The sequence below is a fragment of the Hyperolius riggenbachi genome, chromosome 9, assembly GCF_040937935.1.
Source record: "Hyperolius riggenbachi isolate aHypRig1 chromosome 9, aHypRig1.pri, whole genome shotgun sequence".
Lineage (NCBI taxonomy): Eukaryota > Metazoa > Chordata > Amphibia > Anura > Hyperoliidae > Hyperolius > Hyperolius riggenbachi.
In genome coordinates, this window is record NC_090654.1 from 31,894,723 (window position 1) to 31,922,691 (window position 27,969).

The following is a 27,969-nucleotide window of genomic DNA, read 5'->3' on the forward strand; positions in this document are numbered from 1 at the left end:
ATATATATATATATATATATATCTAGAAGTAGACACGGCCAATGAGAAGTCAATTCTGGCTTGCATGTAAAATGAACACAAAATCTATGCAGATTGCAACCAGCAAATTGAGTTCTGTCAAGTTTGATCGGCCCAATTCCGAGCTGCATACAATTTGCATTAAAATGCATGCAAGCCAGAAAAATTTGCATCTCACCAATCCCCCCCCCCCCCCATCCATCCATCACTCTCGAGGCTCCATCCCCTGTGCTTCCACAGACTCATAGCTCCTCCCACCACCAGATCAATCAGAGGAGTTGGTGTTTGGAGATTTTATTACAAGAAATGCAGCAATAGAAACATTCACATCAGCGGCGTGGAGAACAGACAGGAGGCACGGAGCTCACATCACAGCGCTACTTCTTCTTCAGGTGAGACAGGAGGGCTTGGTGACAGGCCACCATCATTCCACCAAGGAGGTTCATGAACTCCTGGAAATTCAGCTCCCGATCCGCGTTCCCATCCACAGATCCGTCCACCGACTCCAGCAGCTTGCGCACAATGTTTGGGTCCTTCTGGCCCTAAAGAAACAAGACAGGCAAAATGAGTCAAAAATGTAATCTAGCAACATTCCTGTGGGGGGCAGTGTGTCTTCAGGGAGTCCCCAAGCTGCAGATGACTCGTACTTACAATCAGGGACTGGATGCATGTCAAAGGGGGGGGGGGGGGCCTCCCAAAAGAGGGACTGTCCCTCCAAAAGAAGGGAAGCTATAGTTGCAGTAGCCAAGACAGGATCTGATTAGAGCTCATACTAGCTGGAGGAATCCCCTGGTGAGTAATGAGATCTCAGGATGAAAAGATTTTAAGTACCCTTTAAATATAAAAGAAGACCTGGGATACAAAAAAAAAAAAAAAAAAACACATTTAGGATTAGGAGGATAAATATAATTTGTTTATTTTCACCTCAAGTTCACTTTAAAGCAGATCTGACTGAGATGAAAAAATTAACTCTAACTAACAAGTAACAAGTCTACATCTCTTATCTAAAATTTAGATAGTTTACACAGCAAACCTAGCTGCAAACAGCTTCAACAGTAGATTATTATTTCTTCCTGTGACACGAGAGCAGCCATATTCTGCTTGCATCTCTGCTCTGCATCTCCACCCCTCAGCCTGTGAAAAATCCACTCCTCTCTCCCCCCCCTTGCCTCTAAAATATCATGCATGCTTCAGCAAAAGCCTCCTCCTCCCCAGGCTGAGCTCCTATGAGCACTTGCAGCATAAGACTCAGAATGCCTAGGCACACGGATACATTTAATTGGGTATCTCGATGCCACTTTAACAGATTACGTAATAAAAAGCAGTCTCTAGCCCCTTAAGGACCAGAGACTGCTGGTACCAAAGACAGCGCCTCCTGAAGTATTGCAGTGCATACCCACCGCGCCTCCATCCCCGCAGTCCTCTGCCGTCTCTATGATGGCAGAGCTGTGTGAGCAGGACAGGAGCCACTTTGATTGGCTCCGGACCCTGTCCATCAATGAAAGCTAATGGGATTGGTTTATAGTGATGACAGGGTCAGGAGCCAATAAATAATAATAATAATAATAATAATAAGAATAATAATAATAGTCATATAGATGGCAGGGCGAGTGATCTGCGGGAGGGAGAGAACGGAGAGATCGGCGGTAGCTGCGAGAATGCGCGGCAGGATGATTTAAATCTACGCCCTGGCAGCGGTAAGGGGATCAAAACGGTGTAGATTTCAATCAGCGCAGTCTGAAAGTAGTTAATATGAGGAAGGGGATGGGAGAACTTACATCTGTGAAGGATTTGAGTTCTGTTTTCATGAAGCCCTCGAATTCTGAGTAGTTCATCTGGTTCTTGTCACCCTTCTTGCCGGCGTAGTTCTGGAAGATAAGGATGATGCTCTCCATGGCGGTTTCCATTTCTGTCGGTTTGGTGGCGGGAACCGGATTCTGTGGGGAGAAACAACCTGTGAGCGACACATCTATTTAAAACTGTAGGGCTGTTTTCCACCATCATCGCTTTATGTTCCAATCACAACACGCTAGAGCCCCCCCCCCCCCCCACCGGTGGAAAAATCACACAGGAACAATGTCATTAGTGCGATGTGATTGCAACACGATTGTATCCCATTGCAAAGGTCAGTCCTGCTGCATCTTTCATGCATTTGCGACAGTTTAACAGAAATCACAGTGCGACACTCGAGGGATCGCTCTATAATTGCGTGCAGCAGGAGTGAGATTTGAGACCTCATAGGCCTGAACTCTGTCCACTCTGCCATTTGCATAAAAAAAAAAAAAAAAAAAAGACTCCCTATGTTACATGATTTCTGTCATTTGGCACTGTATTGACCTGAGGAAGCGGGTTCAGACCGCAAAACGCGTTGCCTGTGCTCAAATAAAAATCTTTTGTAAGTTTAGAGATTGTCATTGAAGTAACATATCTCATTAAACTTAAGTTTTTAAACTGGTTTTAAAAGCTTTTATTCAAACCAGGGTGCCCCTTTCCCTTATTGTGCATAATAAAAGGCTATGGTGGTTGTACCGTATAGTTCTGTAGAGTTAGACTGCAGCTATCCCTCCTTTGCACTGCAGATAGTGGTGTGGCGTACCTATAACAGTCGCCGGGAGATTTGGGCGCAGGATAAAGCCAATAAATGGCTTACCCTGCTCCTGCACAAGCCCCGGTGGCGTTAATTACTATTCCCCTTCCAGGCCACCATGGATAGTGGGGTATGATCTAATTCCGCTTCCAGCTATTGCTGGACGTTGAATTAGTGTTTTTGCAGTGATTTGTGCCTAGTCATCTGATGGCGCCCAAATCACTCACTGAGCGCCGCTATTGCCGTAATTCCTATTATGGCCTATGGTGGCGCCAGCTGCTGCCAAATCTCCTGTACCATTTTTTACAGTGCTCTGGTGTGTCCCTCTGCCCCAATCTCTAGAAAAAAAAGGTGCAACATAACCACTTTATAACAGCCCTATGTAAACCCCAAATAGCAATGGAAACCGCAATGGCTGTGCAAATCGCATGCATTAAGTTCAAAGTCACTTCAAGAACACCAGGAGGAGGGGGGGGGGGGGGGGGTGCAAGCCCCAAAATACCAAAAACTCAGCAATTGGTGCATTCTAGTGGATCCCAACCCTTACAATAGGTAGCATTCTGACAAATGAACTAGTTTGGGACTTCCCCCTCCTCTCCCCCCCCCCCCCCCCATCTCATGGGTAATTCCTTTCCTCCCCCCCCCCCCCCTTTTTTTCTTGGCAAAATTCACATAGCAGCAGCATTCGGAGCAGAGCCCCAACGCACATTGACTGCTTAATGCCCGCGTAAACAATACAGTGAAGCATACTTGTCAAAGTCCGTATGCAATGCCCGGCGCCACAATCGCGTTACATTGCTGTTGTCAGAGGCAACACAATGACCACTCTGAACCAGGACTTAACCACTTAACCTCCTTGGCGGTAATCCCGAGTAGGGCCAGGGCAGAAACCCACAGCTCAAATCTGTAATCCCAACCTCTGCCCGAAGTAACCGCCGGAGGCAGTGTTTAGAACAATGCGCGCAGCGGGTGTCTATATACCTCCCGGGGGATCCAGGCGTTGGCCGCCAGCATGATTTTTTCCAGGTTTTAGGGTCTGAAAGGGTGCAAAAAAAAAAAAAAAATTGCACCGCTTTTAGACCCTAAAATCCAGAAAGAAAAAAAAAAAAAACGCCAAGTGGGTTAAGGACCCCAGTTTTTTTTTTTTTTTGTTTTTTTTTTTTAAATTCAGGCCACTGCAGCTTTAACAGCTTGCTGCAGGACCATACAAATCAGCAGGTGAAAATGAATCCTCCCTCCTTTACTGCCCACCAACAGAGATTTCTGTTGGTGGGCTCTGGTCGCTGTTGTGACGTTTTTAATTTTGTTTTCATTACTAAAAATGACTATTTTTCTCCCTCTCGAGGTAAAAACACACAAACCTGTTTAGCCTGGTGAGGTTGGAAGTTCATGGGGTAAGAAAGGGGTGACACCAACCCTAACAACTCCTGTAACTGGACATGGCTGTGGACAGACCTCACATTACTAGTCTTCAGCTGTATAAAGTCATTTGTTACACTACTCTCCCTTTAAGAAAAAAAAAAAAAAAAAAAAAAACACACCTCTTAGCTATCCTCTAATGCCTGAACTATCAGCCAAATCTGCAAACCAGTCTGACTCGCTCATCTATCAACACAGATACTGCTGAGCAACTTGCCTGACCACATTGTAAAGGCAGGAAGGAGAGGACTGTAGAGAAGAAGCGGGAAATACCTTTTTGGTGGGAGGAGCCTTGCTTAGTGCATCATTGCAGGCTACCATCATTCCCCCTATGAGGTTGAGGAACTCTTGGAAGTCCATTTCTTTGTCTTTCTTGCCATCAACGCCACCGTCCACAGCTTCCATCATTTTCTTCAGAATGTTTGGGTCTTTTTGGTTCTGGAGAAGTTGGGAGAAAACAGAGGGTTAGAATAGCCAGCGAGAGAGTTACATTTCTGGTTCTCAGCAGAGTGCTGATCTGCATTGTAAGCCATTAGCCTGTGTCGTCCTCTTTAGGCCTCCTTTCCATGGACCGCTGATAGGCAGTGAAATGCTTCTCAAACTCTCAACTGCTTACTTCTGCCTGGTAACTGCTTGCTGAGCACACAGCTCAACAGTTCGTGGAAAGGAGGCCTTACTCCCACAGGCTAGAGATGACCACAGTTCCATTTCACCAATCTAAGTGCCTGTGATCAATGTCATCAATGAGATGCAGTGGTCATTGATAAAAGTGAAAGTAAAGCATACACGCGTTACTTCCTGTAAGGCATGTATGCAGTAAATCGTACACTAGGAATGAAAGGGGGGCACCTAGAGGCAACATAGTAAAATTACACCTACATACATCCCAGGTTTTAAAAATATCCCATTAACGAACCCCTTTTCTCCCCTCCCATAGTCACCAAAATAAAAAAAATAAAACCACAAGGGGCGGGGGGGGGAGGGGGGGGCGGGTTGGGGGGAGGAGTATAGAAAAAAAAAACCATAGGGACTTTTTTTTAATATCCATGTCATGAGGGTATACTACTGTGCTTGATGCAATTAAGGGTTTGTAATTAGTGACAGATGCAAGATGGAATACAACTTTATTTCCAAATAAAATTTTGACGCCATACATTGTGATAGGGACATTTTAAACATTGTAATAACCAGGACAAATAGGCAAATAAAATGTGTGGGTTTTATCCACAGTAGAACATTTTATTTTAAAACTATAATGGCCAAAATGATTTTTTTTTCCAAATATTCCCATCAAAATGCATTTGGAATAAAATAATTCTTCGCAAGAAGTACAACCCAAAGAAAGCCTAACTAGTGGCAGAAAAAAGAGATAAAGTTATTGGTGATTGAAAGGGAGGAGCGCTAAAAAGGTAAACATTTCTCTGGTCCGTAAGGGGAAGAACCTGAACACAGGTGTTTAGGACAAATGATTAGCTTCAAAGACCACATGAATTTGTACAGCACTCACTTTGGTGAAGGAGGGGAGTTCTGTATTCATGAAGGTCTCAAATTCTTTGAAGTTCAAGGAAGCTGCGCTGCCCTCTTTGTCCGCATATCTCTGGAAAATAACTATAATCTTCTCCATGGATCGCTCCGTCTCTGTGGGGTTGCTTTTTCTCATCTGGGCCTGCAAATCAACACAAGAGTAAATTTACCAACACGTACGCTTAACCTCATTCCCATCTTGTGTACAGCCTGGTACACACATGCAATTTCGGCCATTTTTACCAGTTCCGTGTAGTATGAGGGCTTACCTACACAAGCTGTTCATAGTATTCAAAGTCTGTTGGTCCCTCCACTACATGGAGTTGGTAAAATAGGTCAGTGATTGGCCAAACATTTGATGTGCGTATGCACCATAAAGAGGAACTGCAGTGAAAACAATAGCTTATGGTTTACAATATTTATAGATTTAGGCACGGTTTGCCCATTGTAAAATCTATCCTCTCCCTGATGTACATTCTGAAGTTTATCACTGGTGGAGACATCTTAAAAAGAGAAACTCCAACCAAGAATTGAACTTCATCCTAATCAGTAGCTGATACCCTTTTACATGAGAAATATTTTCCTTTTCACAAACAGACCATCAGGGGGCGCTGCGTGGCTGATATTGGCCTCTATTCATAAAACATTTGCGGGAAAAAATATTGGAGGGAAAACACTGCATCAGTATTTTAGACTGTGCTAATAAAAATAAATAAATAAATAAAAAAAAAGCCTGGGTATTCTGGGATGCCTTTTTGTTCTGCTCTCACTGCTGCTGCCTGGGAGGTCTGTCCCCATTAGCTTGCCTGTTATTGCTGACTTATCCCCTTTTCTAAACAGTCGGTATTCTCCGTTCCCATTCCGCTTGCTCTAATCTTTATGAATTAAACCTTCAGTGACATGTGTTGTGATAATCACCGCATAAGGCAGTAATTTCCCCGCACTGCTCAGGAATGTCCGCTTTCCATGCGGAAACAGCTTTTATGAATGGACACTTTGGTAAGTGCTCGGTAAAGTCAGCTGTTTTGAGCATTACCGCATGCGGGAATGCTTTATGAATAGAAGCCATTGTGGTGAAACCCCTCCCACAAGAAACTGCGGACTGTGGTACTCCTGGCAGTTTCCTGTCTGTGAACCTTGTTGCATTGTGAGAAATAGCGGTTTACAGCTGTTTCCAACTGCTAAAACAGCAAGCAGCAGCTACATCACCTACCAGCTGTAAAAACGTCACCATGTGATAAATGCCAGAATGTAAATCAGGAATTTAAAAGATTTTACAATGGGCCAACACTGACAATCATTTATACATAATTGTAAAAATAAAGCACTATTACATTTTCACTGGAGTTCCTCTAAGTTCCGCCAGGTGATCTGTATGGAATATTCGTTGCTGAGAGTTCTGTGCACAGAGGGAGATATTGCTTGCTTGGCAGTTGGGGGGGGGGGGGGGGGGGGGAAGCAGTTATTTCCCACAATGCAACGTGGTACACAGACAGCAACCTGTCAGACAACACATTGTGGGAGGTGTTTCGCCACAATGTCAGCCACACAGACCACCCCGATCTATTGGAGAAAAAAATAAATAAATAAAGATTTCTCATGGGAAAAGGGGGGGGGGGGGGGGGGCGAGAAGCCAATGCGAGTTGGCTTTTATGCTACAAATCCTTAAAGGGAACCTAAACGGAGAAGGATATGGATTTTTCCTTTTAAAATAATACCAGTTGCCTGAATCACCTGCTTATCCTGTGTCTCAAATACGTTTAGCCACAGCCCCTGAACAAGCATGCAGATCAGGTGCTCTGACTGAAGTCTGACTGGATTAGCTGCATGCTTGTTCTTGTTTCAGGGTGTGATTCAGCCACTATTGCAGTCACAGATCAGCTGGACTGCCAGGCAACTGGTATTGTTTACAGGAAACATCCATATCACTCAGTTAAGGTTCCCTTTAAGCAACCTAATGTTTCTATTGCATTGAGCATAAATAGTAAATGCTAGGCCAGCTTCAGTTAGTACTGTTGTGGTACAGTGGTTAGGGTGCTTGCCCACCACAGTTAGACCTGGCTTCAATTCCCAGCTATGGTATGTAAACTGGTTTTTGAAATAGTATAATTCCCTGGCAGATGAGACCCTCCTCCCTCCGGTGGGGGGGGGGGGGGGGGGGCCTCCAGCAGTGAGAGCAGTAGTGTGTTTGGCAATAATGTGACTGCTGACTGATGTAGAGGGTCAAAGTTTTGCTCAATAGAGCATTATGGGGCGAATCGAACTTCCGCAAAAGTTTGCCTGTTGCAGGTGAACGCGAACCCCCAAAGTTCGCCTGGAACCGATCGCCGGCGAACAGTTCGCTACATCTCTAGTTATCAGCTACTGGTTGGGATGAAGTTTAATCCTGCGCAGTGCACCACGGACAACGTAGCCTTGATTGACGGCGGCGCTTTACGCAGGCCCAGTAAGGACAACCTCGAGGTTGGCCTGAACAGCGTGCAGGGAGCCCGGGATGGTGGCGGAGAGGTCAGCGTGGGACAGTCGGCTGCAAGGAGCTGGAGAGAGCCCCAGGTGAGCAACGCTGATTTTTCCTTTAATGGTGGAAAAAAAAAAAAAAAAAAAAAAAAAAAAAAAGGACCACGTATGAGCACCATTCGTTGCATCAGATTGAAATACGGTGCAGCATACATTCCATGGATTCATGAATGCACCGCACTCAGTGAGTCGCCCGGTGATGATGCAGTGCGTTATCCGCAGGGAATACATCACACCGCAAACCGGCAAGTGTGGCACTGAAATATAATCGATTTGTGTTTCGATGCGATTTTAATTACCATTGTGCCACAACGCAATGGACATAGTATGATAGGGAGCCTCAAACAGAGGCATAAAAAACAAAAGTGCAATAGCAACGATACTAACCAGTTAGAAATGAGGGTGGGGCCAGAGTAACAGTTTCTGATTTTGTTCTCCCCCCCTCCTTTTAAAAAGACCCATGTGAACAGTTCCTATGAGCACAATTAACTTAAGAATTTCTAGAATGAAAAACTTGGCCGCAGATTCTTTGTACCCAAGGAAATTAGATTTGAGCTGCAGAACAAAGGTCTCCAGACGACACCATCAAACAAGGCTAAAGGGCGACATTAAAGTCTCTTTGGAAAAAAAAAAAAAAAAAAAAAAAAAAAGTTTGACTTCTTAAAAACAGAGTATTTGCGATTATTCAGGTTGGAGTGAGCAAATGATGTCTTCCACAATGAATCACTGCTGAATATGCAAATCATCCTTTGTTGTCCCTGTACAATTAAACAGTCATCACTGCATTCCAGCGATTCTAGAGGTGTGTTCAGCTTACAGGGGAAACAAAGGATGATTTGCATATTCAGCGGCAATGCATCATGGGAGACATTCGCTCACTCCGATCTGAATAATCTCAAATACCTTCTGATTTAAAGAGAAACTGACCAAAAATGGAACTTTATCCCAATCAGTAGCTGATACCCCTTTTACATGAGAAATCATTCCTTTTCACAAACAGGCCATCAGTGGGCGCTGTATGGCTGGTATTGTGTTGAAACCCCTCCCACAAGAAACTGAGGACCATGGTGCTGGCAGTTTCCTGTCTGAACGCTGTTGCATTGTGGGAAATGGCTGTTAACAGCTGTTTCCAACTGCCAGAAAAGCAAGCAGCAGCTACATCACCTGCCAGCAGTAAATATGTCACCATGTGATAAATGTCAGAATGTAAATCAGGGAGAAGAAAGATTTTACAATGGGCATACACTGACTAAATCATTTATACATAATAAAAAATTAAGCACTTATTTTCACTGGAGTTCCTCTTTAAGCAGTCAAACTTTTTGTTTTGCATAGCATTTTTGTAAGAGGACTTTTCGGTCCTTTGTAGCCCCTTACACACTCCTAGGAGTTCTGGTTCACCACGAGCCTGCTGGGTACTCTAAAATCTTTTTAGCTGAAAAAGTTAGGAGAGTGGTGCAAGCAGACAGCAGTGTGACCTGTGGATGGTGCCAGACATGTGGGCAACAAGAGTATGTAATTGATTTGTAAAGCGCCAACATATCCCGTGGCGCTGATAAGAATTTATTCAGCGATATACCAAAAATCAAAATAAAACAAAAAACAAAAAAACCCACACATTAAACCTGATGCTCCTATGTTACAAGGGTGTCTTATGGACAAAACTGCGTAAGGAAAAAAACAAACAAACAAACAAACAAAAATAACTACACACCAAATGCCTGCACAGACACAAGTGTGATCCCTCCCTCACTGGACAGTTTTTTTCCACTCAGTCCCAACTATCTTCCATCAGCGATGTGCCTGTGAAGAGTTCTCTTCCTGTTACTTCACTGATCTTTTTCGGAAGTCGGTGGTTTTTAGTGCAGAGACTGCAGATCGCTTTTCGATCTGTTTTTAAAACATTCTCCCATTGACTTGCGTTAAAAATTGCCACAATCATGATTAAAAAAAAAAAAAAAAAAAAAATTAATAATTTCGCAATCACAGCAATTTTGCCACAAGGCAGCAGGAGCGCAATTTTTAAAATGAAAACTGATCGAAAATCGTTCTGCCATTTGTGGAAAGTTGGGGTACGGTTAACCGAATGTAACGGTCAGTGATCAGCAGTTTTTTATGTATGGCGTTTGAGATCTGTGGTGCACCCAGTCCAGTGAAGTGTATAATGTATGGAATGTCAGGTTACACGTACGTGTGAGTACACGCCTGGCTGCTGAGAAACTCGGTAATGGGGAGGGGGAAGGGGGACAATGACCATTTCCTTGTAAAAACAGCCACACAATACATGAAATTCCAGCCTGAATCATCTCATTCCACATCTCTTTCTCACAGAAGACAGACCTGACCACTGAGTTTTTCAAGGGTGGGGGAACATGACAATGTGCAAACTTGGCCTGATTTATTCATTTTAGTATTTTTAAACAACCCTCTGCTGGTCATCTTAAATCACAGCGAGACCTGAGAAGAAGAGTGTACCAATGTAGTATTTGTGTCACCAGGGCAGTGTCTGCACACTTACAGTGAAGGTGCCCATACAGACCAGGCCAGTTTCTAGGCTAAATTGCACTCCGGGTGTAAAAATTGCGCCCTGTGCAGTACCGCTACATGACATCAGGTGTCAACACGCAGTGATTACGTGACGTCAGACCAGGAGGAGTCAGGGAAGGTGATCGCGCTGGTAATCTCTCCTTCATTTGGCTGCACCGCACGTCACCAGCTCCCTAGCAGTTGTGTCCTGTCTACACCCCCTTCTACTTGCCAGTCTGCACCCGGGGCAGTTGCCCTGCCCAAGAAACGGCCCTGAAACAGATGTATGGGCAGATCGACCAAAAGACAGATCTCTCTCGAATGAGATAGATCTGTTGGCTGCCCGTACACCACAGGCCGATCCCAGCATGAAAGCTCTCAGGAATCAGCCGTGGGATGCCACATTCGCCACTGTCCCCCCAAATGCTTATGTTCCCATCCATTAAAAAGCTCACCTGTCTGGCCGCTGTGACCTTTGGCATTCTTGTTCCACGTGGCTGCCACGCATAGCATGTGGTGCGTGTGTGAAGTCACAGTTATACATGGCAGCCACATGGGACGTGGATGGAGGCAGCAGGAGCAGCTGGATACTTGCAGCAGCCAGACAAGATATTAATGCACTGGCACCCGGGAAGGGGGGGCATATTAACGTTCAGGGGTGGCACTGCGGCAGGTGGTTCTGTTGCTTTTGTCCTGCCATCATACACGGTTACCACTGCCCACCTGATTGCCCACGTAAGCCTGAAGTTCTCCACCTTGCTTGATTGATACATTCAGCCGATTTCAGCCTGAAATCTGTGGAATCATTGATTGGGCATGCTTGTTGCAGCACTGATTTTCATCAGATAAAATGGAGTTGGTTGATCAGGTCACAAAATAGCTAGCTGTGCAGGCACCTTGAGGAATACAGATGGGCAATCAGCACAGTTTGCAGCTTGGAAATGGGCCAATCAAAATGAACAGGAAGTTAATTTGAGTGGTTCAGTTTCAATCTGCAAACAAGCCAGGATTAGTTACACCTCATTCACCATCGGGCCACCCCGCACTAGAGTTGCTTGTAATCGAAATTCTGAACAGCACTTCCTGCATGGGAGCAGGAGGAGGAGGGGGGTTAACTTACCCAAGTTGCCGCCTATAGCCGATGTGCTCCAAGTCACTTCCATGCTTCCTTCTTCCGGGTTGAAGGAGGAAGCATGGGAGTGACTTGGAGCGCATGGGTGGCAACTTGGGTAAGTTACCCCCCCCCCCCCATGCAGGAAGTGCTGCTCGGGAGAAGAAGGTAAAAAAAAAAAAAAAAAAAAAACACAAACCTCGTGCTTTTTAGATGATTTTTGGAAAAATATGCAGCAAGACCAGCAGCACATTGCAGAACAAAATCAAGTGCGTGTTTTTCATGCGGCCCAATTACTTGCATTATGTGCATGTTCCGCTACGCTGGCATTTCTGCCTAGTGCAGTGATGGCTAACCTTGGCACTCCAGCTGTGGTGGAACTACAAGTCCCATGAGGCATTGCAATACTCTGGACAGCAGTTACATTAGCGTTCCAGGTCCGGCTTCCCCGGACCCTGAACGCTCCGTACACAGCGGATGGTGAATTGATACATTATTAATGTATCCATTCACACTCGTGCGACCGTCCGGATCCGGAAACACAGCTCCGGGACGATCCGGCTTTTTTCCAACAATGCTCCATTTTTCAGTCCGTCCCAGTGCGGCTGCGGACCCGGGCCGGATCCTGACCCGAACATGCGGCCCATGCTGTGCAATGAGAAACGGATGTTTCTGATCACACTGGCAATAGGACCGGAAGCTTCCAGCACCGGTCCTATGCCACTTGGGGGGCCCGGACTACACGCCGGTATCCCCCATGCTTGCGGTGCCTTTCTGGTACTGCAATTTATCTAGTTCCGGCTACTTTATTGTAGCCGGAACTGATACATTCGGGATCCGCAACTTGTGCCGCCTTGTGGCCACTGCAGAGACCCGTACGGTCTCTTTGCAGCCCCCGGGCCCGGACTCGAACCGCAAGTGTGAACGAGGCCTAAGCATAACTCGGGGAGGCAGAGGCATGATGTGATTTGTAATTTTGTCACAGCTGGAGTGCCAAGGTTAGGCATCACTGCCCTATGTGTTCCTACCCTTAGGCTATTTACACACTAAAACATTGCGCTAGATGCTACGTTAAGGTCGCCTAACGTGCACCTAACGCAATGCATAGTGTGGTTGTAGCTAGACGTTACATTGAGCCGCGTTGAGCGGCTCTTCACACGTCCTGTGATGCGTACTCTTGGACGCATGCGGCATCACGTGGTCCCACCGGCCAATCGCCGCACAGAGTGGCGCTCCAGGAAGTAAACCCTGCACGTCACACCGTGCAGTGAATATTAATTAGCCATGTGCCTGGCCGAGGAGGGGGGCGTCCTCCAGAAGCAGGAGATTTGGGCGCATGAGACAAGTGGACAAAAAGGGCACCCCATTCACTCCCATTATAAATATCGTTTACTGGGCGCCGAACAGGGAAAAAAAGGCGTCGGAGATTATTAACGTTTTACAAACGGCGCCTGGAGATTTAAGGTTTTATAACTGTGCTTGCGATGATTCAACTTTACAAAATGAGCCCGTGACGAATAACGTTTATAAAGATACCAAATCACTATTTCTAAAAAACACTATCCACCCCCCCCCCAAAAAAAAAAAAAAAAAAAAAAAAAACACACAACTACTACATTTTTTTATTCACATTTTTTATTTATTAATGTTTGTAAAACATTATCCATAGGGGGTCTTAGGTTTAGGCACCAACAGGGGGTCTAGGGGTTAGGGATAGGTACAGGAGGGTTTTTAACAAACGTAAATATAAGTTTCAGTTTAGAAACGGAAGATTAACGTTTTAAGGATTGCCGATCTCATACACATTTAATGATTTATAAATTCTTAAAACACTATTTGTAAACGAAATTCTACACAATATTTCTATAAACGATAATACTGCTTATCGTTTACACCACGCACCCTTTTTTCCCCGATGCCTTTTTTTTGATGTACGAGTGTCCTCCTCCTCCAATACTACTGAGCATGTGCAACAGGGGCGTAGCTAGGGGGGGGGGGGGGGGGGTCGGGGTAGGACAAGTGCTCCCGGGCGCCGGGTCCCCAAGGGCGCCCAGCTGAGCTGCAGTGCTTTTTTGTTGTTTTTTTGGGGGGAGGGGAGCAGTGCAGAGAAGAGGGAGAGCTGTGAGCAGCGGTAGGGAAGGGGGGCCATCTCCCCCTCCTTCCCTCACCTTAGGGTGCTCTCCCTCCCTCGCTGTCCCCTCCATTAATGTCCGGGTGTCTGGCGCAGCGTGCGGAACTCACCTCCATCTCGCTCCAGTGCCGGAAGTTCGGGTGCCGCAGCCGCTGCTCTGGTGTGGACCAGACCAGAGTAGCGGCAAATCCATCTGGCGCTGCGACGAGATGGAGGTGAGTTCCGCCTGCTGCGCCAGACACCCGGACATTAATGCTGTCAGATTGAGTGTATTTTGGGGAACTGCTGCCAGGTGAGAGGTATCTACCATATTAAGGGGGCATTCTGCCTATTTATGTGAAATGCTGTCTATTTATGTTCCTCATGACTGCTGAATTTGTCTTGTTGGGGGCCTCATGGTTACTGAATTTGTCTTGTTGGGGGCCTCATGATTTGTTGGGGGCCTCAAGATCGCTGAATTTGTCTTGTTGGGGCCTCATGATTGCTGAATTTGTCTTGTTGGGGGCCTCATGATTGCTGAATTTGTCTTGTTGGGGGCCTCAAGATCGCTGAATTTGTCTTGTTGTGGCCTCATGATTGCTAAATTTGTCTTGTTGGGGGCCTCATGATTGCTGAGTTGGTCATGTTGGGGGCCTCATGTTTGCTCATGATTGCTGAATTTGTCTTGGAACATGCTGGAAGGTACATACTGAGGGAGGGTGGGTGAGCGTGAGCCTGCTAACCTCCATGTACATTTGGCTCCACCTATAACCATGCCCACATTTATTATGTGGCCACGCCCCGTTTTTGGCACGGCACAACCTTCACCTTAGGGGGCGCATTAATAGTCTTTGTCCCCGGGTGCTGAAAAGCCTAGCTACGCCTCTGATGTGCAAACAGTCTAACACGGCCTAGCCACGTAGAACGCGCAAATAACCTGAAGCACTACAATGTACTGCAACGTGTGCACTGTGAGCAGCCCATTGATTTTTTATTACTGTGCGGTGGGCTGCGTTACAGGCTGCACTAATGTGCGCCTGTCATGTCTCACTGTGAAAGCAGCCTTAAAGCATACCTCCCAACTTTTTGAGATGAGAAAAAAGGGACACTTAAGCCACGCCCCTGCCACACCCCTGGTCACGCCCTCACCACACCTCTAGTCACGCATACCATTAAGATTTCATAAGAAACATATGTTGTTTTATAATTCAAACCACACTGGTCCTTTCTATCCTGGTTCATTTTTCTTCATAGTAACATTTTAAAATTAGTAATATACCAATTTAAAGGTTGGGAATAAAGTTTAGAGTCAAACATTTTTTAGTATAGAAATATATATATTTACATAGAAAGAGCCACAAAGTCCTGAAAGAGGGACAAATGAGGAGGAAAGAGGGACAGAGGGACAGGCCTCCCAAAGAGGGACTGTCCCTCCGAAAAAGGGACAGTTGGGAGCTATGCTTAAAGCAAACCAGTGAGGTTTATAATGCAAAAGATCAGTACCTGCAAAATGCATTCATAGTCGGATATCAGCAGATCTCATACACACCATGTTTTACGGACAGTCATCTGCAGATTAGATCCACTGGGATATATCTTCAGATGGATGTCCATTAAACAAGGCATTGATGAGATCTCCAGATATCAAGACTATGGAAGCATGTAACACGTCTACAGCACATATTTAGCAATGGATAGGATTTTGTGCTGGTTAACAGGCTGTGAGTCATCAGTGACTGTTGGGCATGTCTATTGTTCACTACTATGACAACACAACCCCAAAAGCAACAGTTCAAAAAGGGACATGATTGAAGCAAACCGACTTTTACAGCGTTTGTGTGCTTCGTTGTTGATCTTGAACTTGTCACAGCTTTTGGCGCAATCTTTAAACACGGCCACGCCCTGCGGTCACAGGAATGGTAAATGGATGAGAAATCAGTCAGGAGACATTTACATAGCAACGCGGCAACAAACGCTCTCCCCTCCTCCTCCTCCGCTGACTGACTCACAGGAAGTTCATGACTGCTGCCGATTAAATATGCAAGAGAATGCCCATCAATGTTTAACCTCTCCAGTTCAGGCAGAGTTGAGAGAAAAATCCAGATTGATACTCAGGCCGATTTCTTGCCGTCCCATCCCACCCTTCCCAAACACCACACACTAGAGAATGTAAACTATGCCATATAGAAACAAGGAACACCAAGAGCCACAATAGTGTAATATGTACTGGTAAATGGTTACTAGATAGAGTAAATATTAATACTCACAAACCAGGGTTACCATTAGGCAACCACTGTAAAGGCAGGTGGGGAGATTTTCCTGACCCCACTCAGGAATAAGAAGTCACTCTCTGTAGATGAGAAAAAGGGGGTTCAACCCTCCACCCAGGGTGGACTCAATATTATGCAGGAGAACAGAGGCGCCAAGAGGATAAAAGGAAGCTAAATGAGCTTAAAAACCAAATTCTTGGTAAATAGAGGAGGTAGTGGTGGACTTACCTACTCCAAGTAGACACACAACGACTGTAGTAAAGACAGTCAATATATTGTATTTATGAACTCCAAATATGCAATGCGTTTCGCAGGTTTGATCCCGCTACATCAGGCAATAACATCGGAGCAATAGCATATGTGGTCAGTAGAAGAGCCAGGCACCTCTGTGCCATATAGGGGTGCAGAGGCGTATCTAGAGGGGTACAGGCATGGCTCATGCCATGGGGGCCACAGCACCATGCCTGTCCCTGAGCTGCGCTGTCATGCCTGCCCCAATGCCTCAGAGTAGATTAATTCTGTTATCTGGGGAACATGGTTAATGTATGTATGTAAGGCGCACTTGGCTTAGTGTTAGAAAAGAGGACAGAGAAGAAATAAACGGCATTTCCAAAAAAGTAACTTCAGCAACATCTCAAGCCCAAAAACAGGCTACCATAACATGTACACGAGAAAGGATGCGGTTTTTAGAGGGGGAAGGGGGCTCTGACCAGGGTGGGGGTGCAATTTCAGTGTTTGCCATACGCTCTATATTACCCAGATACTCCCCTGATAGGGTGGATGCATAATTCAGGGAGTTCCTGGAATACAAACAACCTGCCAATCCTGTCGCATTTCATTGCGCACCCCCTTCCTGCATCGCCCAGCTCATTGTGTAAATGCAGAGTATAGTGCAGCAGAAGCTGTGCTCTTACCCCTCTGCTGGAGTCCAGTGCTGTGCTTCCGCCTGTCCACTCACCCTAGTGCCCAGCATCTCCTATCACATGTAGCATGATTACATGCAAGATGAGGAGAGTGAGGTGCCGGCACTAAAGGGAGCAGGAAATAGTCGGGATGGTCGCACAGGCACAGCGCTGGACTCCGGCGGGGAGGTGAGCACAGCTTTTGCTGCGCTATACTCTGCCTTTACACACTGGGTTGGGGGGAGGGCAGGAGGGGGACAGGGACAGATAGTCGCTCAAAAGGGGAGGGGGGGTTAATACAAGGAGGCACAAACACCTGTGGGGCATGGCTTTGGTTGTGGGTGGGACTTAGCTCATGGTTTAATCAGGGACATGGCACCCCTAGGGCACTCCAGGCAATGGCCTGGAATGCCTTTGCTTAAAAAAAAAACGCCCCTGTGATACTGTAATGCTTCCACCTGTGAATAAAAGTATAATTTTGCCTGGCACAAATGGGAAAAGGCTCCCATTAGTTTGATCTTTCAGTAACGTTCTGGCCATGTACACACATTGGAGATTTATCACCGGAAATTAAAGGATCATTAGTGGCCGTTTTGGGCAAAGGAAATCCATTCCTGCGCCTGCTGGGCAACTGCGCTGCACCGGACCTAGGTGACATTATTAAATCTATGTAATATGCAATGGCCAGACCACGAATTCTGTGCAGAGCGGGAGAAGTTGGGTAATTAGTAGGGCGAATATATTTTTTATATTCTCCTAGATTACTCTGTGCAGGAAGAGCCGTCTCTCGGCTTCTCCCTGAGCCCAAATTTACAATGTGACAGGAACATGCGTAAGCGTTTTTTGGTGCAGTTTGGTAAAGAATACTGTATAGGCATACTGTTTGGCTTTTAGCTGAGCATCAGCAGGATGCCAGGCAACTGGTATTGTTTAAAAGGAAATACATATAGCAGCCTCCATATTCCTATCCAGCCAAGATAAACTAAATAAAAAACAATGATACAGTGTATACACACACACACACACACACCTATCTCAGCAGTAAGTGATAAGACATGAGAGCCGTCAGTCTGGGATCAGCTGGGAGTGGACAGGGATATCCTGCAGACCTGCGCCGCTATAGCTGAGGTTATCACCAGACTGACCCCCTCATAAAGCCACTGCTGAGGTCAGACCGCACCCAGCTTTATTGACTGGTTTGTTTAACAGCTGAGCGCATAGATTACAGCCTTTACATTAAGCCTCATCTACACGCGTAGATGAGGCGGCAATCCGGCGGCTCGATTAGCCGCCGGATCGCCTCTTCCGCATCCCTGCGCCGGATTCGATTCCCCGCTTATCTTCCGCTCGACTCCCTGCCATTGTCCCCTCACGGGGAGCGAGCAGGGAATCGGCGGTGAGGAGATCCGTCCTGTCGGATCTTGTCAACCGAGCCGCATCAGCGGCTCGATTGATAAGGGACATCGCGGCCGCATCTACGCGTTTAGATGTGGCTTTACATTCACAGCAACTGGAAGAGCATCAGCGCTCGTTCTCACTGCAGGACCACACACACTACACCGTGGCCCACGACCGATATGTCGCTTCCCTTTGCAGCACCGATCCATTGCAATCCCAATGGATGAGGCTGCACGATACATATTACTGAGCACTTAGAAGAACTTCATACCAATCAGTAGCCAATACCATCAGGGCTGTCTGTATGGCTGATATTGTGGCGAAACCCCTCCCACAGTGTGATGTCATGACTATGGTCCTGACCGGTGGGAAAAAGTGATGCTGACCTCTGGTACCTACATCATGAATACAATTCCTTATTGTTTACAATACTTACAGGATTATTTAATCAGTGTGTGCCCATTGTAAATCTTTCCTCTCCCCGATTTACATTGTGAAATGTATCACTGGTGGTGAAATCTATAGTCCTGCCAGATCTTAACGGAATGTTCGTTACTGAGAGTTCTATGCACCAAGGGAGATGCTACTTGCTTGGCAGCTGGAACAAAAATGGCTCACACCCCTCCCCCCCCACGATCACACAGGTTGCTTTCTGTGGCCTTATTTATGTCCCTGCAGATTGCATACAACGCTTCGCGTTGGAACTGAACTAGTATGACATTGAGGAGAGTCAGATATGCATACTCGTTCCATGTAAATGACTCCGCTACAGCGACTGACAATTTTGTCTAGTTTGGAAAAGTGTACACTCCAGCACCATCAGTCTAAAGGTGCGTACACACATGCAACTATAGTAGTTTGAAACGATCGGTCCCCGATTATTTCAAACGGCAATCGTTTAAAAAAGGCAGCCAACGACTATTAAGTCTAACGGACGAGCTAGATCGCTAAAAACGAACGATCTAGCTTGGCGGATTTTTTCCAACGACGATCGTTTGCAAAAGTAGTGCATCGTTGGAAACGGTTCGTACTAGGCCTGACATGCGCATTTCACCATTTCTCCATGGAACTTTTCATTTTTATGCGCAAGCGCAATAGTTGCTTTACGTGATGTAACGTTTGTTCTAACGATCAGATTGTTACACACCTTTAAAAGCTAATTTACTTAGGTCGTTCTTTCATCAACTAAAAGTTTGTTCGTCATTCAAAACGAACGATCGTTGTCGCATGTGTGTACGTAGCTTTATGGCTGGTGCACACTAAGAGCGGTTCTGAGTTGCTGGATAGTGTAATGGTTAAGGGCTCTGCCTCTGACACAGGAGACCTGGGTTCGAAACTCCGCTCTGCCTGTTCAGTAAACCAGCACCTGTTCATTAGGAGACCTCGGGCAAGACTCGCTAACACTGCTATTGCCTATAGAGCGCATCCTTGTGGCTGCAGCTCTATCGCTTTGAGTCCGCCAGGAGAAAAGCGCAAAATAAATGTTCCGTGTCCGTCTGAGGGTTTTTATAAACTCTTGCGCTTGGCTAATGTATTTCAATGGGATGGAGGACACCAGAGCAATTAGCTTTTTCCCCCAAATGCGGGTCCTACAGCATTTATGGTGATTTCTGAGGCAATTCAGCCTCAATGTTAAGTATAGGAAAGTGGGAGAATAAATAAAAAAATAAATAAATAATAATTTCGCTCTGAAAAGCGCTAGATCAGAGAGTTTCCAATAGTTTATTATAGAAGCAGTTCAGTTAGGCCAGATCCACACTATAAGTGCTTTTCTGATTCCCATCCACTTCATTAAAATCGTGTTAAAAAAAATCACCACGTACATGAAAAATTGCAGCAATTTTTACTGTGATTTTAATGAAAGTGAATTTGGGACAAATTTAAAAAAGTAAATAAATAAAGTGCTAGTCACAAAGCGCTCAGAAGAGCGCTTATAGTGTGGATCCGGCCTTACTGTAACAAAATATAAATACACTACACCAAAAATCGCTAGGCATGCTTAGAAAAACAAAACCTAACAAAAAACAAACTTCAAAAAGCGCTAAGTGTTTGCTTTTACACTAGCACTTTTTGGTGTGCACTGGGCCTTACTCAAACACTTTGTTCGACTACGCTACAACTCGTTTTGTAGGCGCAAGCCTGCTTCCTCAGGCAAACAAAGGATTAACTAGATTGGGTAATTTACATGCCAATGCACCTCTGAGGAGTCTTTTTAGAATTATTAGCAAATATTGTTTTATGCTCGTTGGTGCCTCTGCTCAAACCTACAGTGTGACTCTTCAGACGTTGCATTTGTCATTCGCTCCACTTGTTGCCCATCACATGAAAGGATACAATTTAACCACTTCCCAACTGAGGGGTTTTACCCCCTGACCACCAGAGCAATTTTCACCTTTCAGCGCTCCTTCCATTCATTCGTCTATAACTTTATTATTACTTATCCCAATGAAATGAACTATATCTTGTTTTTTTTGCCACCAATTAGGCCTTTAGGTGGGACATTATGCCAAGAATTATTTTATTCTAAATGTGTTTTAATGGGGAAATAGGAAAAAATGTGGGAAAATTTTTTTTTTCAGTTTTCGGCCATTATAGTTTTTAAATAAAGCATGCTACTGTAATTAAAACCCATGAAATGTATTAACCCATTTGTCCCGGTTATACAACCATTTAAATTATGTCCCTATCACAATGTTTGGCGACAATATTTTATTTGGAAATAAGGTGCATTTTTTTCAGTTTTGCATCCATCCCTAATTACAAGCCCGCAGTTTATAAAGTAACAGTGTTATACCCTCTTGACATAAATATTTAAAAAGTTCAGTCCCTAAGGTAACTATGTATTTTTTTTTATTGTATTTTTTTTTTTTTTTTTTTTTTAATTACAAAAAAAAAAATAAAAATTGGGGAGTGTGGGAGGTAATGAGTTAATTTATTGTGTAAATGTAATGTTTGTATATGTAAAATGCTTTTAGGGTGTCGTTTACCATTTGGCCACAAGATGGCCACAGAGTGTTTGTTTACATGCGACCTGTAAGCGTCCGGAAGGACGCTTACAGGAAGCAGTAGGAGGCTGGGAGACGCACAATGATCTCGCTGTTTCTGAAAGAAGCAGCAGATCATTGCGGGGGCTAGATCAACGAACGGGAATGGATTTTCCCGTTCATTGATCTCCGGGCGAGCGGGCGACGGCGTGCACGAGCGGCGGGAGCGCGGACAGCGGCGGTAGCGCGGAAGGTACGGATTTCTCCGTCCCTGGTTTTTTAGGAGGGAAAAAAGGGGCGGAGAAATTCGTACCGCTGGGGGTAAAGTGGTTAAGCTTTGACAATATTGACCACACTAAGGTCAGCAGAATTTATAAGCAGCGATGGCTAATGGACACATTGACAACTTCAAAGACCCCTGACGTGAGAGCGATATGGAGGCTGCCATATTTATTTCCTTTTAAACAATGCAGATTGACTGGCTAGTCTGCTTCTAATACCTATAGCAGGGATGGCAAACTGGCCCTTCGTGGGCTGAGGTCCTCACACTTTTTTTTGACAGCTCAAATTGACGGGTCTGAATCAGGAAAGGTGTGGTCCCATCAGGTAGAACATTTCACTCTATCAGTCCATCCTCCTAAACACTGGCCTGGATCTGGCCCTCCAGGCCTGGAGTTGACACCTGTGACCTATAGCCATAGGCTCTGAACGAGCATGCAGATCAGATGTCTGACTAGGATTAGCAGCATGCTTGTTTCATGCATAATTCAGACATTACTGATGAAAGATCAGCAGTGCTGCCATGAAATGTGCATGGTTTAAAAGGAAATACATATGGCAGCCTCCATATAGCTCTCACTTCGGATGTGCTTCAAAAATCAAAGTGCTCCAATGTTATTTGTGTGTGAAGGGAGATTCTACAGCGTGACATTTTGATCACATGACTTAAGCCTGGTACACACAATCAGTTTTGATTGGGCAATTTTACCACCTTCCATGTAGAATGAAGGTCAAAAAATTGGGACTACAGTTCTATTAGATTGTGTAGGTAAACATTCTACATGAGGCGGTAAAATTGGTCAGCGATTGGCTAATCAAAATTGAAGGCGTGTACCAGGCTTAAAGAGACGGGGATGGAGAGAAAAATGATACATACCTGCAGACGCGTAACAATAGGGCCTGCAGCCCCCTCCCTCACCTCGGGCTCTGTGCTCCCCTCCAGCTTAAATTTGTGTCTGGGCAGCGGGCAGATACATACCTTCCATGCGCTCCACCGCGGATACTCCTCGCTCTAGTGTCTGACGCTACTTCCTGTTTATACAGGAAGTGACGTCAGACGCTAGAAAGAGGAACATTCCCGGTGGAGCGCACGGAAGGTATGTACCTGCCCGCTGCCCCAACACAAATTTAAGCTGGAGGGGAGCGCAGAGCCCGAGGTGAGGGAGGGGGGGCCTGTCCCCCCTCCCCGCCGAGTGTGGCCATGGCTTTCTCCTCATGCTGCGACCCCTCCAGCACCCCAAAACGGCCCTGGGCGCACCCCAGGGGGGGGGGGGGGGGGAATCTCTGCAGGGGGACCCGGTGGCTCCTAGTTATGCCCCTGCATACCTGGGGCTTCCACCAGGCTTATCACTGACTCGTCTTCCTCTTCGACTCCTGGAACTTCTGTAATCGGTCCCGGCAGCACGCACGGTCTCACTGCGCAGAACAATCTGGCAGCAGGTCAGCCCTCCCAGCAGAAAGCCAGACCAGTCAGCATTGGTGAGGAGGGCTTCATCCAACATTTTGCTGGTACGCCTACTTAAAATGCTGTGAAGTTTGTGTACATTTGGCTCCGCCAATAAACACACCCACATCCTGGTGCATAGCCACACCCTTTTTTGGCTGGAGTGCCAAAAAGTGCCCCGGATCTCTTAGGATCCTAGCAGTGTCCCTGATCTACACTGGTGGTAAAATTGGTCAGTAATTGGCAAAGCGAAATGAAGGCCTCTTTTCCACGGACAGTTGAAATGCCTCTCATACTGGCAACTGCTCACTGCTGCCTGGCAACTGCTCACTGCTGCCTGGCAACTGCTCACTGAGCGCACAGCTCTACAGTCCTTGGAAAAGAGGCCTGAAGGTGTAACAGACTTAGGGCTGGTACACCTTTCAGTGTGGAAGGAAGTGCTTTTTTTTTTCTTCCTTTTTTTAATTAAGTCACATGGAATGTACATGCAAGCCAAAACTAATAGTGATGGGGGTGTGGAGAGGAGGGGGCCTTTCTCCCCCCCTCCCCCCAAATATATAACAAAGAGCACAGCAGTGCAACTAAGGGCACGTTTCCACTGGCGATTAGGATGCGAGGCGGTCGCCGCGCCTCCCTCCGTACTTCTGGTTGCCTTCCATACAACCGGATGCAGTGTCGCGTGGCTTCCCGTCGGCGTCTATGGTGATCGGATGCGTCCTGCGGAAACCTGAAGCATGCTATCCATAATTTCCGAGCGGCGCATCACACCTGATCGCGTAGGTCATTTTGCGTCAATGGAAACTACTCCATTGACGTGATTTGGTTGCAGTTGCCTTGCGGACCGGTTTACGCATTGCAACGCGTCTAGTGGAAACGGGCCCTTAAAAAGGAGGCTCAGAGACAAAATAAAGTACAGTTCTGATACTTACCCAGGGCTTCCTCCAGCCCCATAAACACGTCTCAGTCACACGCCGTCCTCCCGCAGTCTGCTCCGTTACCGGGCTCAGTGACATCAGTCCGGGTCTACTGCACATGTGCAGGAGGTCTGTGCATGCGCAGTAGACCCTGACTGAGCCTGGTAATAAAGCTCACTGCGGCTGAACGGCAGACCGCGGGAGGACGGCGTGGGACTGAGACGTGTTTATTGGGTGGAAGGAAGCCACTACACTATTAGTTTTTCAGCAGATTTACTGTCTGATAGATTTCGATTCACTTCTATGAAAACTCTATCAGAAAAACAATCGAAAAATCAGATCTATAAAACCATCTATACAAAAAAAATAAAATAAAATCTCATGGTGTATTCCCAGCCCAAGCCTTGCCTACTGTCGTAATTCGTGGAATCTCATTAGGAACCTGCAGAATAGAGCAGCACAAGCCACACCCCTCCCAGGTGCTGCTGCTTTTGTTGGAGGTCTTTTCATCTGCCAAGTGCAGAAACTGATACTCTTGCAAATCAACAGATGGGCAATACTGTATGAAAGTGTACCTGTCATGGCAGAACTGCCAGCTGACTTGCTTTCAAAAAGGTGAAAGCATCAGGGTGATCATCTAAAATAGTCCTTGACCAAGACTGCATGCTTCGTCTTGTAGTGAAGTGAAAATTATGATTTACTGTATAAAATCACAAGCCTACCCCATTGTGTGAAATATTATGTATTTATACAGCACTGCCATCTTCTGCAGCACTTTACAGAGTACATAGTCATGTCACTGACTATCCTCAGGAGCTCACAGTCTAATCCTGCCATAGTTAGTCTGATGTCCTACATTATTATTATTATTATACGACATCTGAACCACTTCCCATACATAGTCAAAATGTCCCTAAGGCCCTGTTCACATGAGCATTTTGCCGGCGATTTCGGCAAAACGCTCAAGCACTAGTGCCATAATACCCTATAAGCCCGTTCTCACTTGGGCGATTTGCGTAAATTGACGGTGATTAACAAAAATCGCTAAACGCAAATTTGTATCCTGCACAATTAGCAAGCGATTTCCCGGCGATCATGTTTAGTGCTATAGAACCCGCTAATCGCAGAAAAATCGGTAAGTGTGAATGGCAATTTTTTGGGGAGTTAATCGCCAAATATCGCCAGAGCAAAAAGCTATCAAAAGCGCTGGCGTTTTGCAAGTGTAAATGGGCCCTTAGGCAGGATTCTCACTTTACTGTTATGCACACATTTTCCTACAAGCAAATTCACATTAGAAATCAATGGGTTTGCTCACATCCAATACATTTTTTCTTGCATAAAAAAAGGGGGGGGGGGGGTGAAATAAACACATGTAACCCACAGCTATAATTTCCCACGCCATGGGCTCGATTCACAAAAGCTTGCTGAAGCATAGCGCGACCGTGCTATGCGTTTAGCGTGCAATATAAGGAGCATGAAGGTTTGCGTGCGTAAAAGATTTATGTGCGTGTGCTAACGAAGGTTGACACGTGCACTTTGCCGCACACACATAAAGCTTTACACGCGCAAACCTTCGTGTGTTACATTGCATGCTAGACGCATAGCACGGTCGTGCAATGGTTTAGCAAGCGTTTGTGAATCAAGCCCCATGTGAGTTCTCATTAACAATCGTTTAGCCACTATGACAAATTGCACGTGTTGTAACATGGATGAATGTGCATAGTGTCTGAAAAATCGTGTGCGAAAAAACTCCTGCGAACGAATTTAAGCTCACCCGAACTGTCTACAGAGGGGATCACAATGTAATCTGTCAGTTTGAAAGCACAAGTGAGAGGGGTGTGGAGGCTGCCATATTTATTTCCTTTTAAGCAATACCAGTTGCCTGGCTGTCCTGCTGATCCCTCTGCCTCTAATACTTTTAGCCACAGACCCTGAACAAGCATGCAGCAGATCAGGTGTTTGACAATATTATTGGATCTGACAAGATTAACTGCATGCTCCTTTCTGGTGTTATTCAGACACTATTGCAGCCAAATAGATCAGCAGGGCTGCCAGGCAACTGGTATTGTTTAAGAGGAAATAACTATGGCAGCCTCCACATTCTTCTCACTTCAGTTGTCCTTTAAGGCTCATACACACATGCAACTTTTCTGCACAAGCAAGCCAACGACATGACAAACTGCACTGCCATGGTGGAACTTCAACGTGGGACCTGATAGACTTCTAAGCGCTTGAAGAAGCCTCAGCTGAGAAACTTTTCTCTTTTAGCTTCGCCTTCTGCCACACCCCTCACCATGCAAATCATAGAATTCAGAATCAAAAAGATGTAGTTTTATTATTCAAACCACACTGGTCCAGAGGTCCTATTATTTATAAAGCACCGACATATTCCATAGCGCTGTAGTCCTATCATTAGTTCACCCCCATCCCCATTTAAAAAACAAAAATAAATCAATTGAATGGAATAAAGTTGAGTCAGTTAATTAAGATCTGTACATCAGTGCTGAAAGAGAGAAGAAAGCGGGACACAGGGATTTGGTGCCCAAAGAGGGACTATTACTCTGAAAAAGGGACAATTGGGAGCTATGCAGAATAGGCTTTTGGGTTGCATAGGCGTATCTATAGGGGTACAGGAATGGCATGCGCCATGGGCACCTCATATTAGGGGTGTTGCTCCATAGCATTCTCCATTTAGTTTGGAGGGATTTTTTCTCCCTGGTTACATTATTGGGGGGGGGGGGGGGGGGGAGGTGAGGCTGCCCAACTGTTATTTGGGGGATATGTACAGGCTGACCTATTGCCATACTGAACACAACCAATTAAACTGAGCCTACCCCTTACATTTTTTTTTGGGAAAGGTGGCCCTTCCCCCTCCTCAGGGCACATTTCAGTCTTGGCCATAGGTGCTTTTTCCCTAGAAACGCTTCTGCCGGGTTGTGCTCATTCCAAAAACGAATCACCCAATAGGTCTCATTGTGAGCATAGCAGAGAATCCCTGCAGGCCTTTAGACCCACAAGGAGCTGACTTGGATCCAGCATGCAGCCAGAGAGCTCCAATCACTTGGTCTGCATTCAAGTTCTGAGTCAACTGAGAAAGTATAAAGAGGGGAAATACCATACCCCCCCTCACCCCAAGTAAAGAAGAAGAATGAGAAGTTGGGGGTAAGAAGGGGGTAAGAAGGTTTGGAGACTATAGTGTAGGTTTTTGGGGATTCACAAGAGAATAAAATCAATCAGTGGCGTAGCTAAGGAGTTGTGGGCCTCAGTGCAAGTTTTACATTGGGGCCCCCCTACCACTCTATACATAAAATACAGCACCCCAAAACCTGCCAAGGACAGTTTCAGAGGCACAAGAAGGGCATAGGGAACAGCTTGTTAATGATTACTACTCAAAGCATCTATAAAAAGTGATTACCAGCACAAGACCAATAGAGAGCTAATACTGTAGTTGTCAGGAGGGCCCCTCTGGCCCAAGGGCCCCAGTGCAATCACAACCTCTGCTGCACCCCCTATTGCTACGCCATTGAAATTAATCCAAGTATTGTATTTGCTGTACTTTGTTACAAACTAACATAAAACAGGAGCTAGTTTAATAAGCACAAGCAGCCACATGATAGAATACATTACACAATAGTGACTGGAGCTATAAGCAGAGCAGACCTGCAATCCTCTTCCTGACTCTACAGAATAAAACTTCCTCTGCCACATCAGCAACAGCGTGAGAAAAGTCTCTGAGCTCCCCCTGAGGGGCTGGCTGGGGGTCTGTGCCTTACCATGGTGCTAGGAGGGTCCGCAGACTCACAGAGGGCAGCTGCTGGGCTAGGTGAGCGGAGAGAGCTGATCACAGACTTCACTAGAGGAAGAACTTTAAGAGTAGAGAGCCGCACCCATAGGCTTGTAGCCAACACCCTCCCTAATTTCTGCATTCCTCTCCATTTCGCTCAGAGCCTAGTCTGCTGTGAAAAA

The 27,969-nt window shown here is 45.8% G+C and overlaps 1 protein-coding gene and 1 long non-coding RNA gene across 2 annotated transcripts in view; one reads left to right on the plus strand and one right to left on the minus strand.

Moving 5' to 3' along the window:
- The window catches only part of LOC137532162 (uncharacterized), a 243,484-nt gene that overhangs the window by 146,886 nt on the left and 68,629 nt on the right, over nt 1–27,969 (plus strand). The gene's annotated exons all lie outside the window — the stretch shown is intronic.
- LOC137531539 (uncharacterized) lies at nt 297–27,944 on the minus strand. The gene is made up of 5 exons (XM_068251457.1): nt 27,777–27,944; nt 5,532–5,690; nt 4,298–4,462; nt 1,797–1,955; nt 297–560 (listed from the first exon to the last, which is right to left on the minus strand). The coding sequence occupies exons 1-5, from the start codon at nt 27,927–27,929 to the stop codon at nt 396–398; spliced, it is 801 nt and encodes a 266-aa protein (XP_068107558.1). The 5' UTR covers nt 27,930–27,944; the 3' UTR covers nt 297–395.